Source organism: Megalobrama amblycephala, linkage group LG10 (genome assembly GCF_018812025.1).
Source record: "Megalobrama amblycephala isolate DHTTF-2021 linkage group LG10, ASM1881202v1, whole genome shotgun sequence".
Classification (NCBI taxonomy): Eukaryota; Metazoa; Chordata; class Actinopteri; order Cypriniformes; family Xenocyprididae; genus Megalobrama; species Megalobrama amblycephala.
The window spans coordinates 34,209,627-34,227,226 of NC_063053.1; the positions used below are offsets into that span (position 1 = coordinate 34,209,627).

At 38.8% G+C, this 17,600-nt stretch overlaps 1 protein-coding gene across 1 annotated transcript in view; it reads right to left on the bottom strand.

Moving 5' to 3' along the window:
- LOC125277468 (echinoderm microtubule-associated protein-like 4) overlaps nucleotides 1–15,424 on the bottom strand; it is a 119,272-nt gene extending 103,848 nt beyond the window's left edge. Inside the window, 1 exon segment of the mRNA XM_048205857.1 lies at nucleotides 15,009–15,424. Coding sequence (XP_048061814.1) covers nucleotides 15,009–15,033 — 25 coding nt within the window. The 5' untranslated portion in view covers nucleotides 15,034–15,424.
- Nucleotides 15,425–17,600: the final 2,176 nt, after the last annotated feature.

The window sequence follows — 17,600 nt, forward strand, 5'->3', positions numbered from 1 at the left end:
ATTGAGACATGTCACCAAACGGACAAATGCATTTTTCTCTGTGTTTAATGATACTGTGAAGAACACACTCCTTTTGGAGATCTGATCTGGTAGTCATAAATCATTGGATTAAGTCGTGAGGCCAAACAATGGGAAAGCTTTCCCGCCAACTTTGCACCCATGTTATTGGCTACCCACCTCAAGGAGGTGTGTCGGCTTATCTGTCATAAAAGCAAAGACGCACAATTTCTTGTGTGTTCTCTCCCGATTGTCTCACGAGCATCTCGTGCACGTTTTTCCCGGACCTCTCCGGTGACCACGCGCTGCCACCGCGCTCAGCTTCGGGATCGCCATCTTCCAGCGAAACTCACTCTCGTCCTCAGTTCAAACCTTCCCGCTGAACGGAGGAAGCCAACGAACTGCACCAGCGCTAACCTGAAATTCGACACACGCAACCAATGCAAGTAACTGCCGTTTCTCAATCTTAGATGATGAAACTGATTTCCGTGCTGGCTTAGGACTGGTTGTGAGTTTGCTACTTGCCTTCTCTCTTTCCTTCTCTACTTCTATTCTTGTACATAGGTGTGTATTTTCTTGTATATTTAGATGTATAACCTCTGTATTCGTAGTTTGCATATATTAAAACGTTATTCATGCTCGATTGTTCTGTTTGTTCTTTCAGCTGAAAACCCAAGTCACTTTAACGTTTTTCGATCGTTTTATGCTTTGATGTTATAATAGCAGGTTATTTTCATGGCAAGATAACTTTGTTTATAATATTCTGTGAGGGACTTAGTTTGCTGGACAAACTAACAGTTTCTCTAAATAATTATTAAACCAGAACTAATCATATATGTAATTGATTATAATTCGTTGTAATTGATTCACGATATATGTTTAATTCCCCGTTGGGTCGATATATGAATCATAATTTATTCATAACAATATGAATTATTATATTCATATTTCATCCATAAATTGATTAATAACTGTACGAACCGCTACATTCGTTACACTGTTGTTGACTAACCAACCATACTACTTCCTGTTTTCACTGGAGAACCCTAGAGGAAATTCAGCAGAGTTTACAGGCAATTAACAGAAATGAAACAAACATGGATGACAGAGAGAAAAAAAAAGAGATAGCGAGTGAGAGACGAAGTGGGCGTCTGGGAAAAGCTCTCCATGTCTCCATCATCTGGACTCAACCAAACGAGCGTCAAACATCAAAGACTCTAACCCTGACCTATAGTGTTGTTTACATACGGCTGCCAGACAAACACACAGTCTTTCTCATGAATCCATATCGCAATGGCTTACGAAAACTGAATGATTTTACTACTTCAAAAGATTATGACATTTTTTAGGTCAACACAAACAGCAGAGAATAGACTGGACACATGATACATACGTGTGACATGATTAAAGGTGCCCTGAACGAAAAATTGAATTTGTCTTGGCATAGTTAAATAACAAAAGTTCAGTACATGGAAATGACATGCAGTGAGTCTCAAACTCCATTGTTTCCTCCTTCTTATATAAATCTCATTTGTTTAAAAGACCTCTAAAGAACAGGCGAATCTCAACATAACACCGACTGTTACGTAACAGGCGGGGTGTACGCCCCCAATATTTGCATATACCAGCCCATGTTCCCAACATTATGAAAGGCATTAGACAAGGGCAGCCATGAATGTCAGGCACAACCGAATCATCAGACTAGGTAAGCAAGCAAGGACAACAGCGAAAAATGGCAGATGGAGCAATAATAACTGACATGATCCATGATATCATGATATTTTTAGTGATATTTGTGAATTGTCTTTCTAAATGTTTCGTTAGCATGTTGCTAATTTACTGTTAAATGTGGTTAAAGTTACCATCGTTTCTTACTGTATTCACGGAGACAAGAGAGTAGGGATGCACCGATCCGCCTTTTTCACTTCCGATACCGATCCCGATACCTGGGATTCAGTATCGGCCGATACCGCCGATCCTAAATTACCTAATAAACTGTATGCCTCACTTAGAGCTGTGACGGTCGGCATTACAACCGCGCCACCGCGGTCGTGGAGTGTCACCGGCAGTAGTGTGGCGTGTATATAATATATAATCTCAAAGGTCGGGTTAACCGAGAATTTTCCGTCATTGATGGAATTTTTTTTAGCAGTGACGGAAAAAATCTGCAGCCTGTCCGTCATTTTGACAGATTACTGAGGTTGATGTAACTTAACTGTAATTCCCACCCCTGTCCAGTAGGTGGTGAGCGTGCTCCAGTGTGGCAGCAGAGCGCGAGTTCAGTCTCCAGAATAAAATGAAAACGATGCCTTTGATTACACACACCCAGTTTGTCCATTTTATTATATATTACATTATAATACTTATGCTTACATAAAGTTTCTAATCCGTTTTGTTTTAAATAGTTTTTATTTTTGTTGTTGCTGACTAAGTTTATGGTCAATGAATGGCTTTTCCTACGTGACATTGTTTACAACACTGATTGAACTGACGTGATACAGATTTCGGTAAGCTACTGCAACTTTCAACATATTTTTTGATTTTCATTCATGTTTATTTCCTTCTGTAAAGTAGTAAAGAAGAAGAGATGATCACGTTCACTCACGATCCTCAAAAAGTGTTGAGATGAGATGTAAGATGAAAACTGAAAAGTGACGCAGACTTTAACTTTTCATAATACTTTCTTTTCATAATATAAATAATTGCATAGCCTATGCCTATTTGTTTATCTTATACATTTGTGAATACATATGGAAATGTGGACGAAATCAGAAGCTATTAAATGTCTTATAATTAAAATATAAAAATTAAAATGATGCAGCAACATATGATAGATAGGACAGAACAAAAAAAAAATGCTATTAAACAATCTTTCATTGCGCAAAAATATTATAATATGAACGGCTCCCATGAGCGGCACAAAGCGCTTTTATGCGTATCCCGTGTGCAGAATGATGTGCTTGAAGCACCATGGAATCAGCGCGCTGCGGCAGCGCTCCGCAGTGAAAAGTTCAAAGCACAAAGTGAAGAAATATTGATGCGTATTGTATTACCGGTATCTTGATTAAGTATAATAATAGAAACATTGATTCATCTTGGAGAGAGTTTCATTGTGTTGACTGTCGTAAATGAACGCGACACGCAGTCTGAATGCTGAATGGAGAGTGACTGACAGCCGCAGCTGAGGGAGGCCTTTACGTGAACTTTAATTTAACAACTAAAATATTCATCTGTACCTCAAATTAAACTATGGAATGGCTTCAGAACACTTGGAATATAGTGCACAGAAACTTTATGGTGCTTTTTAATGTGTTTGTGCCTTTTGTAGAGCTTAACAACAACAGAATAGTACACGCACAATATCGGATTTTGGATCGGTCCCGTCCGGCCGATACCCGATCCGGCAAAAATGGCAGTATCGGCGCCGATACCGATCTGAATATCGGATCGGTGCATCCCTACAAGAGAGCCATCGCTATTTTCATTTTTAAACACTGGCAGTCTGTATAATTAATAAACACATCTTCATTCTTTATAAATCTCTCCAACAGTGTAGCATTAGCCGTTAGCCACGGAGCACTATCAAACTCATTCAAAATCAGAAGTAAACAATATAACAGTATACAATACTCGCATAATCCAACACATGCATGCCCCATGCATGACGAACACTTTGTAAAGATCCATTTGAGGGTTATATTAGCTGTGTAAACTTTGTTTATGCACTGTTCAAGGCAAGCGCGAGCTCCGTGGGCGGGGGAGCGCCAGATTTAAAGGGGCCGCAGAGCATAAATCGGCTCATATTTAATGATGCCCCAAAATAGGCAGTTAAAAAATTAATTTAAAAAAATCTATGAGGTATTTTGAGCTGAAACTTCACAGACACATTCAGGGGACACCTTAGACTTATATTACATCTTGTAAAAAAACGTTCGACGGCACCTTTAATGTTATTAGGTGCAATAAATAAAGTACTCTCGCGCACAGAAAGCCGCCTCTCAGACAAATCCCCATTTTGGTGAGTATACACAGTCAGTTATGTTTTAAGTGGATTAAACAGTTGAGAAAGAAAGCACACGCATAACAATATATTGGATCTGTGCAGCTCTTAAAGTGACAGCAGCCTAATAAACCTGCTTCCGTAGCTTTAATAAGAATCTGTGTATATTTAATTCATACAGTGAAGACTAAGCAGTGCTTTATTTTTACATTTGATTATTCAATTTCTGTTGTTAAGTAAACCTAATGTAGGCCTACCTGAAACCCTGAACCCCGTGGTTTACACTGACGTTCAAATGACACTTACTTTTTGCACTGCTGTTCACTTTCAGAAGTTGTAGGGATGCTTTCTTCGCTTAAAAAAATAGAATGTGAAACATGTACAGTATGTTGGTTATGTCATTTTCAGTTTTTAAATAGTTAAATATAATTTTAATTTATTTTACACGCTTAAAGCATTAACATATCCCATATCAAATATCACATTATTTAAGGAGTTATCGCATATCGCATTTTTCTTCAATATCGTGCAGCCCTCCTGCCAACCAATTTAGTTTACTCACCAAGGGCCGCTTTTGCTCACGTTTGGCTCTTGGTGAGTGTTTGTTTTGGATGCAGTGTGCAGCACAAAATAAGAGACGTGCATAAATTCTGGAATCTGTGGACATCAGCATCAGCAGCTCTGCAATTCATCAGGCTTCATCCATCCGTGCTCTCCACTCTCACACACACACACATTTCTCCTCTCACTCCAGCTGAAATCTCAACCATTGTTACGAGGGAAGAAGGGAATGAGGAATGCATAAAGTTGGGAGGCAACATTCCACCATCTGGAAGCGTTCGGGCACACGTGCGTCCCTTTCCGGATCTCTCCCTCCCTTTGCTTTGTCTCTGTCTGTCTGTCTGTCTGTCTCCAGCTTTTTTTCTTTCAAAGAAGGAATTTTGCAATCTGATTCTCAGCTAGTCTTTCCAAGTGCAACTCAGCAAACACGCGCTTTGACTTTAAGAAATGCCATGTGCAATCACAAACGCACAAAACCACATCACAGGTCATTTAGAGTCAAAACAATCAGACACTTCCAAAAGAAACTCTCACATAAAACCAAGTATGACACACTGCAAATGAACCGTGAGAGCTGCTGGAGACCTGTTCATCCCAAACCAACACAAGTCAGGGTTTTCAGCAATGATGTGGTTTTCACATCTCATTACTGCTTTCACAGAGGTTGCACTGTGTTTATTTGGTGGCATTAAAATGTATTTGCATCTGACCCTTTTGGTGTTTTCACAAACGCTGAGAAAAAAATTAGCGCACTGATGCACCCAGCTCCAAAAAATAAGTCAACTCTCATTTAGAAGATGCTTTTGTCCAAAGACATTGCAGTGTCCGTTTTTTGGATATGCAATTTTATCGCTGCAGATCTCTGTGCATAGTGGACGTTCTTAGGGCCCTAATCGCATGGTCTGAAGCGCATGGCGCAGGTGCACTTAGGGCATGTCTGAATCATCTTTTGCTAGTTTAACGACGGAAAAAACGGTTGGTGTGTCAGGCACATGGTCCAAAAGGGTGGTACCTAGTCTCTTAATGAGTCATGGGTGTGTTTTGGGCGTAACGTGCAGTAAACCAATCAAAGTCTCATCTCCCATTCCCTTTAAAAGCCAGGTGCGCTTGCAACAATGCGCCTGAACACACCTCATTTTCAGACCAGCACGCCCATGGGCGAACAGATGGGTGCGAATGCATTTGCTATTTAAACAACGTGGCACTGGACGTGACAATGATAACTGCGTCGGGCTGAAATTAGCAAAAAACACTTGCGTCGCACCTGGCGCCACAAAAAAATGGTCAAATTTCCCTTTGTTAGCATTCATTTAGCAAGTTAACAGCTTGGCCTACTAGCTTAGCACATCGCTAACTGATTTAGAAAATGATTCGCTAGAACAAGATATGATAACTGAAGATGAAGATGGGGGATTCTGCGACGGTAGAATTTTTGGATAATAAGATGTGATTTTAAAAATTTTCACAAACATTCTGGAGGGGAAAGCATTGCTAACGTATCATATTATGAACAAATGAACAATTATGGGGGCATTAACACAGAATACATTTTTGTGCGGTAGTGAATGAAAATAAAGTAAGGTTTAAAGATGTTTTTTTTTAAAAAGTTGAACTACTTTTAACTTGAGTGCTGCATTTTTTGGAATGCTGCATAATGTGTGAGATGTGCGAAGGTCAAACACATCCGTCTAGTGCATGTTTACATAGGAAAACAATGGAAAAGCAGTGCAGTCGAAAGCGAAACTGTAAATAAAAGAATCAAATAATTGGACAAATCCTGACATATTGACATATATATTATGTAGTTTTAAGTTTGTATAAAAACTGTTACATCACTGGACTAACCTATGATGCATCGCACTAAATCACCAACTCAAATCGGAAACGAATGGCTTCTGATTTCTTACTGCAGTTCGCTGTAAGTGCGAACTCCTCTGTGGAAAATGCAATGATACCAGACTTTCTACAGTACCAGTACAAAATAGAGTCAATTCGGTACACTGCAGCCAATCACAGACATGTTTGTTGAGCATGTGAACGTAATGGCCAATCAAGTTAGTCAGAATCTGCTCAGTACGCCAGAGTTTTTTCAGCATAAGCTTCTGCACACTTGTGAATCATTCTGTTATAAGCAACAAAGTATAAAGATGACATAAATAAGATATTCCCTGTGCAGTTTTATTCAGTCAGTGAGTCTGCGCTGTGGCTGAACTGAAGAGATATCAGCTTCACTGATTATAAAGGGAGTATTCTCTGCTTGCTTTCTATATATAATGCATTCATAATTTAAATGAAAGCTTTATTTTTCATGCTGCCAAGTACAAGCTGCAAAGTGACAACCATATTCAAATGGACTCAATCTGAAATTGCGATGTTTGACATTGCGATAACCATAGATCCGTGCATGAAGTGCACGTGTAAGTACAATAGACCTGCCACTTGTTCTGTAACTGTAATTTGTTTTTGTTTCATTTTTCATTTTCTTACTAACTTTTCATTTGATATTTTTGATGAAATGTTTACTTAATGGAACAATATTTAAAAGCTACATTTACTTATAATTATTAATAGCATTAATAATGAACTAATTTTGTTTATTTAATAATTTTATTTTGCAAATAGTAAAAAAAAAAAAAAAAAAAAACCTATTAAAATAAAATAGTTACAATAGTTTTTGCTCTGGTACCGAAAATGGTAAAGACAACCGTGAAATTTTACTGGTATTAGTACGACTACTGGAATTTTGGTATTGTGACAGCACTAGCTTGCTCAAACCTGTAACTACCTTTTATCCACTCTGTACCAGCCTGGTACAGTGGTGTGAAAAGCTGAATAACCCACACGCGGCCCCTGGGATTGAGCAATGGAGGTGGGGAATGCACCTGGCGACGGGAGGAGCGGGGGCGGCTGCTATTTTTATGTTGAGTTTGACAGTTGGGCGGCTGATCGGGTGCAGATCAAAAACTCATGCCATCTCAGCACAGTGAACGCTTGAAGATGCATGCAGGCCTTGAGCTAGACCCTACACCTCCATCAGGCACACTGCTTCAGTGTCTTCTACACATCAATGCAACACCACTAAAACAAATGCACATGCCTTAAAAGGCAGCACACCACTCACAGGCCAACCTACTGACCTACACTTGGAGGAGCACATAACTCATGAGGCAAAGACACTCTACAGCACTGACTCTGGTCTGGTGGGTCGCGACCCAAAATTGGGATGCAGGTCTGTTCTAAATACAATGAAAAATGCAAAAAGTAAACTATATGCATAGTTAACATAATCCTTAAAGCTGCAGTCCGCGATTTTTCCTCTTTGTCGCCATCTCTTGTTTGAAACCTGCAATTGCAGTCATATAGTTATCTGTACGTGCGTTGTGCACAGCTCGTCAGCGCGGATGAATCTAATGTTTGCTGTCAGTCACTGCACTGGTGGATACTGTATTTCAGAATCACAGATTCTACGTCTTGAAACTATGACCAATATAAGAATTTTCACTGGAAAATATCAGCTGAACAAGTAAGTAACATTTCTGCCCCTACAATAAATTGCGCTGCCAATGATGATTAAATCTAACGATTGCTTAGCTCGGATCACGCCAAACCGTGCAAATTATTATTACTGTTATATTGTTCTCAAATCGTTAATGTTAACAACATCAGCATTACTATGACTATGTGTATATTAGCGTTACCTGTAGATTAATTTCTGTAGCCACTCAACAGTCCAAAGTCTTTTGCTTTTGACTACGGGTGAATCTCCAGTTGTCACTCATGATTGGACCTTTCTGGATTACAATCCGCCATCAAAATGATAAGTTTAATTATTTCAGCTGCTGTGAGAAAAGGCTATAAATGATCCGCTACCAGCAGCGTCCTCACGTGATGTAACTGACTAGCCTCTCGACGGGACTCCTTCTTTCTGTTTACGGACGTGACGTAATGACGCACAGAGGAACTGCTGCATGCTCAAATTTCCCGCGGAAATCCACCAGGTCGCTCTTATTATAAAACATTATTACAAGCTTACTGTTGTGAATCGAGACAAGATAATGAGTTTTGAACACTGGATGATTATGTACTTGCTCAAAAATGAATTTTGGATTTTTGGATAATATTTAACCAAAAAAAGTTACAGACTGCAGCTTTAATTTAGTTAGTATAGCAAAATAAATAAGCTAATCAACTTTTAAAAACGTAAGAGAAATTTGTCCAACAAAAATTGGTTAGCCTACATAGTTTATAAAAAAAAAAATGATATGAACAAAATATGAATTAGGGCTGGGCGATATATCACATGCGATTGTCACGCGCATTTCGTCAGTAAAGCCGGTTCCCTGATTACCTGCTTTCAAATGGAGCGGCATTTAATAAACAGAGCCGTAGTTCACTGATAAGCTACGCAATATCGCGTTCATTATCGAAGGCGATTCATCTGCGATAATGAACGTGATATTGCGTAGCTTATCAGTGAACTACGGCTCTGTTTATTAAATGCCGCTCCATTTGAAAGCAGGTGATGGCGATTTAGCGGTAATCAGGGAACCGGCTTTACTGACGAAATGCGCGTGAGAATTGCATGCGATATATCGCCCAGCCCTAATATGAATGCATTTTAATGAGCCATTTTCAGGACTTTTTCTTAGTTTTTGGACAATAAACTATTTTTAAAATGTGTTGGGCTACATATAATCTGGAGCAAAACCAGTTCAGAGACACTGATCTAAAACACAAAACAGTGTAAATACATGGGTCAGTAACATCTATTCGTTTACATTTATGCATTTAGCAGACCCTAAACAAACAAATTTACAAATGAATTCATAAATACACTAAAAAAAGCAATTAATTCACACAATGTCTTGAATACACCTCTTCTATGCCGTTTTTAATTTCTGTGAAAAAATAGGCTACATTATGTTTTTTCTTGATATCAAAAGAAAAAAAAAAAACTCAAGATACAAATTAATTCTTGACAAAAACTTCAACATTTTGGCATTGACATTTCTTATTTTTTAAAATGAGCTTCACTGTTAATTAAAAACATTTTAAAAACTTTTGCCTGCCAGATTGAAGCCATGTGCTGAACATGATATTTGTAAAACAAATAAATAAACAAATGTGAATTTAAGGTCTAAGGGAAATATGTTCATTTTTGGAGTCATTAAATTAAAAACTTTTCTTTACAATAGTTTATCAACTTTTGCAAAACCAACATTAATGTAGCATATATATATCACAGGTGTCAGGAAAGGAAATCAGCTCTGCTTTCTATACATGCACAGATCTTTCAAATGTAGCTGTACAAGTTTTGCTTTTCTGTCGTCATTACCAAAACCACATTTTACATTGTCGAAAACCACATTTAGATCTTCCAAGAACCAAACGGTTTCTGCACGTCATACTGAAGACTTTGAAAGAGTGGGTTTAATCTGTTCTGTTGCCATGTCTGACGCAGAGACGGAGGTGACAAGCGGACGAGCAGAAGGTGTACGCTTGGCTGATAGTGCGGTCTGTGTCAGACGGATGTACCTGTGGTGCAAAACTATACTAGATCTGGTTTTGTACACGCTTAGTGCACTTTGAGCATGAAACCTTCACCTTTGGCATTAGAAAAGCAGTTTCGGGGAAATCAAAGCCAGTCAAAAGGGGAGTTGGGGGGGGGGCAAAACTATGTTTCATCTGATATCATAAATTAAACATAGACAATGTGGTTTGATAACAAATAGCTTATTTAAACACTTAATATTCAACAATACTATTGATCTGACAGTACTGACACTACTGTACGACAACTGAACTGAGCTGGACGATAACATCACTGTTTTGTCCTTTATAGATGAAATGAACAAATTTGACCTGACTTAAAGATGACTTGGATTTGTACGGGGAAAAGAGCAAAAAAGAACTAGAAAACCTTAGGGCTGGATGGGGGGTTTTGCTGAAATAATGTAGGACATTGCGCGCACACACACACACACACACACTGCAGTTTAGCAGCAGTCACATCCAAAATTTCAGACTGCAGCGTAATGTCCATATACACTGCAATTTCATAACAGGTACAATATAAAGTTTTCCATCATATGCACCTGCAGAAATGTCTGACACTTTTCTCGATGTCGCTCACTGGCCTGGTACTTTCTGTCGCATCCCTGCCAGACACTGCGACATCACCACGGTAACTCAGAGTAGGACAAACTGAGTGCTCAATCCTCCTCCGAGTGTAACCAAGCAACAGAATCAAGTTATATAATCAGCACAGCATTTCATTGATCAGCTGTTATATGACTGTACACTCAAGCAGCTTCTCTCTCAAAGTCCCACACAGCCTCATACTGTTGCATTAAAACGAGATGCGCAATATTTTAAATTATAACTGGGATATTTATCTTATTTTAAAAGTTTATCTATTTTTGCATGTTGTATTTCTGAGATTATTTACGTATTTATTTATGTTTACCAATATATACATAATATATTTTATAAAAATGAAGTTCAACTTCAGCCATTTTAACTGTTCATTAAATTATGTAAAGTTAATAAAATACTACACAAATAGTTAATAACATGATTATATTTTTTAAATATTACGTATTCAACAATTTTATATATATACATATTAAAATGCAAGTCTTAAAATACTAAAACAAAAATCTATCCAACAGAAAAGTCCTTGTAACATTTTATTACACAAATAGTTTGCTCCAGCACACATGCAACTGGTTCATGGGGAGCAGTAAAGGGAGGTCATGTGATGTCATTCTCTCTGTTAGAGCACATTCAATCTATTATGCAATTAAACCTGTCCCCTGTAGCTATCTGAAAGACCCCTTTACCTCCAGCAACCCATTTGACACGTCTGACAGACCGACACACACTACATCAACAGATCTGCACACTCACACACACCCCGAGTGAACCCTTCACAAATACTAGAAATTAATTCCTGCTGCCACTTGCACCTCTAGCATTGACTGTAATCTGACCAAATAATCTGCACTGACAACCGCCGAGCACCAAAGCCAGTGAACACCAACATCACACAGCCCACACTGCTGCTCTCTTAATGTTATTCTGGTGGATTGTCTGTTTTTCAACCACAACATCAATTCATAAGGCAACCCAGCTATTTTTCCCTCGTGAATTTCCTGTGGGATTTTACAATTGTTCTTTTTGATTTCTCAGTAAATCATGGTTTGGGGTTAATATTACTTTCATGTTTTGTTCTACAATATAAATTACCTACAGTAATCTGTAGTGACTGTTATTTGTAAAAAGTAAGTTGCTAGCAAGTTGCTGCTTAAAGTCGGCATGAAATCAAAATTGACCCCATTTACTTTGTTAGTGCATATTACTAGTCTTGTGGTGAACAATTTATCCGTGCAAGTTCATACACAGAAAAAATGTGTTTGTCGTGGTAATCTTTAGTCAAAATCTGGAAAGTTACTTCTGGTCTGGAATGCCGTTCCTTCTCTGATGACGTCAGTTTGGCGGCTTGGGTTGAAAACGCTTAAACCACTCCTCTGCAACCGTTAGTCTGCTATGAGCGAGAGATGGAGAGGAGGAGCGCTAAAGTAAAACCCTATTCCGTTTCACTTGGAAATACGTCACAACACTGGAGAAAAGTCGTTTGCAACTTCCGGTTCATGCGGACTTTAAAGCTGCAGTCCGTAAGTTTTGCCTCTTTGTCGCCATCTCTGTTTGAGACCTGCAATTGCAGTTATTTGCAGAATTATCATTTTAACTTGGGTTTAGGGCTGGGCGATATATAAAAAAAATTGATATCTCGATATTGTAAACATTTTTGCGATATTCCATATATATCTCGATATGTTTGCATTTGCTTTTCAATAATAAAAAAAACATGATTTTCTTTTGAACTCATTAAAAAAAAACTATTTAGATTGAACAGCTATTGTTACAAAGTAAATACAAAATGTTTAGTGCAAATTTAAGCAGTTAAAAAAAAATCTAGAACAAGTTATCACTTTTTATTAAATGAACACATGTAAATGTAACTGAACTGAAGCATTGCAAAACAAGTACAGAAAGTGCATTTCACAAGTGGATTTCAGCTCCCAGCAGTCAATAAAATGAAAGCTAAGACTGATGTAGGGTTCTCAGGTTCGGCTCGTCTAGAGATCGGAAGTGCGTTATCTGAGAAAGCTTCAGTGACAGCTGTTCGCCAACTTTAAAATACGGTTTCGGGAGCGCATCCTGTGGAAAGTATTTACGACAAGGCAAATTGTATCGGGGGTCGATTGTCTTTAGCAGCCGTTTGAAGCCAGGTTTTTCCACGGTACTGACAGGTATCATATCTTTGGCTATGTGAAACGTGACCGCTGATGTAATTTCTTCGCACTTTTTACTATTTCTCACATATAGCACGCCGCAAGAGGAGAATGAATCAACCAGCTTTATTTGTTTAGGGACAATGTCTGCCAGATTTTTCGGCAGATGCAGAAGCTGAGGCTAGCTCAAGGATTTTCACGCATTGCTCGTACTGCACAGGATGCTGCTTGAGGTGATGAAAGAGATTAGTGGTGCTACCACCCTTTGTAGCTATTATCTTGCACACCTTGCAAATGGCGGTATTTTGATTGGCATCCGTTATCTGAAAACCAAACCACCCCCACATTACAGATTGTGGAGACTAATTCATCATCCCCTCCCGGGTCTCTTTCCACATCTGTGTTGTTCGTTGTCTCCATTTTGCTAATATGTAAAAAAAAAAAAAAAAAAAAAAAAAAAAAAAGACCCTCCATCACCTCACGTCTCTTGTGCGGTAATATGTAATGTGACGTAATATTGAAAGTTCAGTGCATTCTTTTGGGAAAGTATGCTTGAATTTGAAATATCTATTTCAATTTTCACAATATTTTCAAATTTTACATCATCGTCAAAATTACTGTGATATTATCACTAATATTCAATATATCGCCCGCCCCTACTTGGGTTGCGTATCGGCACGGCTCCTCAGCGCGGATGAATCTAATGTTTGCGGTCAGTCACAGCATCGGTGTGGATACTGTACTTCAGAATCACAGATTGTAGTATTGGAAATATGACCAAAATAAGAATTTTCACTGGAAAATGTCATCTGAACAAGTAACATGTCTGCCACTTTTGTTCTGACCAACTGAGAGAATAAGCAATAAATCGCGCTGCCAATGATGATTAAATCTGACGATCACACATCAAACCGAGCAAATTATTATTATTGTTATTATACTTTGTTCTCAAATTGTTCAGGTTAACAACATCAGCATTGCATGACTATTTATATTTAGTGTTTTTTACTGTTACCTGTAGATTTCACTTTCTGTAGCCACTCCACAGTCCAAAGTCTTTTGCTTTTGACTATGGGTGAATCTCCAGTTGTCACTAATGATTGTCATTTGGACCTTTCTGGATTACAATCCGTCATCAAAATGATACGTTTAATTATTGCAGCTGCTGTGAGAAAAGGCTATAAATGATGTAGCATCCTCACATGATATAGCGTACTAGCTTGGACTCGTTCTTTATGTAAACAGACGTGACGTAATGACGCAAAGACGAACTGCGGCATGCTCGAATTTCCCACGAAAACCTACCAGAACCACCTAAATTATAAAACATTATTACAAGCTTAGCGTTGTGAAAAGGTAAGGAGATAGTTTTGGCTGGTTATGTACTTGCTCAAAAATTAATTTCAGATCATTTTTAACCAAAAAAGTTACGGACTGCAGCTTTAAGGTCTACAACAGTTTTCATCAAGCATGTAACTCACATCTTTGTGGTAGTTGTAGTCCACCTTATTCAGCAACACTTTTTTGTAGACAATTTCAGACTCATAGCCTATAAATACTCTTAAGAACTTTATAGGTTGAAATTCTCCTTAGAATGTTCGCCGACTATGTCACTGTAATATTTGAATATATTGCTTGCAACTGGTCTCCGTCCTTGCATTTATTAGCAAATGCATTGTGATTGGCCTTGTCTTGCTTAGTATATAGGCTACATAAACATATACATCTTTGCAGCATTACACTGCAAAAGGCGCCACAAGCCAACTATGTGATACTATTTACACTGAACCAGAGCCTTGGCTGTAAGTTTAACACTGTCATTTTGCTGCACTGCAAGTTATTTCCTTCAGGATATGCAAATCTGGTGTACAGCGTGAGCTGCAGTGTGTGATGTGTTGTATTCAGAGCATTTTCCAATGGCATGTCACGGCAGGGGTTTAACAACGGAAATAAACACCAGGGTAAAGATATACGGCCATCGCGCGAATCGTGTCTTCTTGACACACTGTAGCGAATGCAGTGTCAGAGGAGCGTGGCTACAGCTGACACGAGCGTACAGTGAGACAGAACACACACATTCCACACTTGCGTCTATATTCGCCATGTCTGCAGAAGGCGCATCTATTAATAGTCACCTAGACAAACACACTTACCTAAACTACCGGCGAAACCGTCCATTTCTCGGGTAAATATCCAGGGAGATATTCCTGGAGCGACTGGGGGAATTCGTCCTCTATTTGAGAAGAAAGACACGAGCTCGTGTAATGTCACGCGGGCTCCTCCGGTCTGGATGTGATCCGCTTAAATGCAAGAATAAAGGGACGACCGACTGACGGCTGATTCTCTGTCCGGATAACGCGGCGCTTTTCTGGGGCAGTCGATCACGGCGGCTCCCTGAGCTGCTCCACCACGATCGTTTACACCTCCGGCGGGGGAGGGAGTATAAGGAGCGCTGGCCTTTCGCGTTTCCGACTCCGCCTGCTTTGGCACGGCGAGCTTCCCTTCAGATGCAGAGCAGCTCTCGCAGAATGACTGGCCGAGCCCGACTGCGCCACTGTCTGACATTACAGAGCATCTAGTACTCAAGTGCACAGTGCTATCCTCTACTTAGTAGAGCGTCAATGGTTTGTTTATGTATTTGTATATTTATTTTTTGCTTGTCCTTTAAAGAGATCACGTGCTGCTCCATGCATTTAAATCTTAAACATAAAAAAAAAAAAAACTGCAAATCGGCATGAGGTTTTTTGGACATGGACCGTGATGATTTCATGTTTTTGTACTGCATACCCTGGCGATACCACTGCAGTATTCTTCTGAAGTACCGTGGAATACCAACACTTGCAAAAAGTACTACCATGTAAATAGTAAAACGAAGGGATGTATATTTTAAAGTCCATATCTAAAAGATTGAAAATCCCTGGTGCACAGTATCCAATCGTCATGCTTAAAGTAAAGATACCCTTACGGAAACTGACTCAAGTACAGTTAAAGTAGCTCATTAGAAAAATTCATTAAAGCAATATGGCAGCCTATAGCTGAGTGGTTGGTTGCTAGAGTATGTTAGGATTAGAGGATCCTTCACCCAAAAATTACTTCTTCTTTTTTTTTTTTTTTTTTTTTTTTTTTTTTGCATTAGGCTACTCACCCTCATGTTGTTGAAAATCAGTTTAAATTTATTTTTCTTCAGAACACAATTTAATATTGGGGTTAATCTGGGTTAATGTTAAATAATAAATATATTTGATTATAGAAATATATTTATCATATTCTTTTATATGAACATTATTCATAAAATATGTTGAAATTTCATACTTGTGTCTTTTATTAAAGAGATGGTTCACCCAAAAATGAAAGTTTGATGTTTATCTGCTTACCCCCAGCGCATCCAAGATGTAGGTGACTTTGTTTCTTCAGTAGAACACAAATGATGATTTTTAACTCCAACCGTTGCCGTCTGTCAGTGGTATAATGCATGGCAATGGTAACAAAATCTATGAGAGTAAAAAAAACATGCACAGACAAATCCAAATTAAACCCTGCGGCTCGTGATGACACATTGAAGTCCTAAGACACGAAACGATCAGTTTGTGCGAGAAACTGAACAGTATTTATATAATTTTTTTACCTCTAATACAACACTATGTCCAACTGCCCTGCGCATCCGGTGTGCGAGGTCTGAAAACGCGTCCTGATGCCGGAAGTGATCTCTTGCACGTAGAACGTCAATGAGTGTGAGAGATCACTGCCGATGGCAGAATGTCGTCACGAGCCGCAGGGTTTAATTTGGATTTGTCTGTGCATGTTTTTTTTACTCTTATAGATGAAGTTCCCATTGACATGCATTATACGACTGACAGACTCCAACGGTTGGAGTTAAAAATCATCTTTTGTGTTCTACTGAAGAAACAAAGTCACCTACATCTTGGATGCCCTGGGGATAAGCAGATAAACATCAAACTTTCATTTTTGGGTGAACTATCGCTTTAACATTACACGGATTGTTTACAGGATGCAGAATTATAATGTCATTAAAGGCAGGGTAGGTAAGAAATTTTGTTCCAAATTTGTTTAAACTTTCTATATATATACATGCATAATTAAAATGTAAGAACTCTGGTAAAAAGAGTATAAAAATCGAGTGACTCTAGACCGTTTAATCTGTATTAAACACAGCTCATTATTTCCATCCGGGACGAAACATAGGATTGGCTTAGGCGGCTGTCACTCTCTCGCAACCATGGCAACCACCCTTTTGCCACACATGACCTGCCCACTTGCGCGCGCACGTTTGATTTGGGGAATCCAAGAGGCACGCGATCCTAGGAATACCAAAACAATGGCAGAGAAACAGCAAGCTAAATTCACAGTATCGGCCTATGCAGTTAGTGAAGGCAAACCAGGCAAAAAAAGGAAGACAGTAACAGTACAAGAAAAGGCAATGAACAAAAAGTCTTTGGATAAACAAAGAAATAAAACGCGAGTTAATATCGGCGTGGCTTTCCAGCGATGGCGAGAACTGAGGGAACTCAAGGGGCTGAAAAGTGACTCCTTGATGGCTTTATTTCTGCTGGACAGGTAAATCTTTCTTTTTGTATTTTGATCATACATATTTTTTTGTTTATTTTTTCATGAAGCATGTGTCATTAGCACACGTAGCTGCGTAATATAGCTAACATAACATTACTTAGCGAGCCATAGTAGAGACGATAAATAATGATAGCTATAGTGTTGAATTGTGCATAATT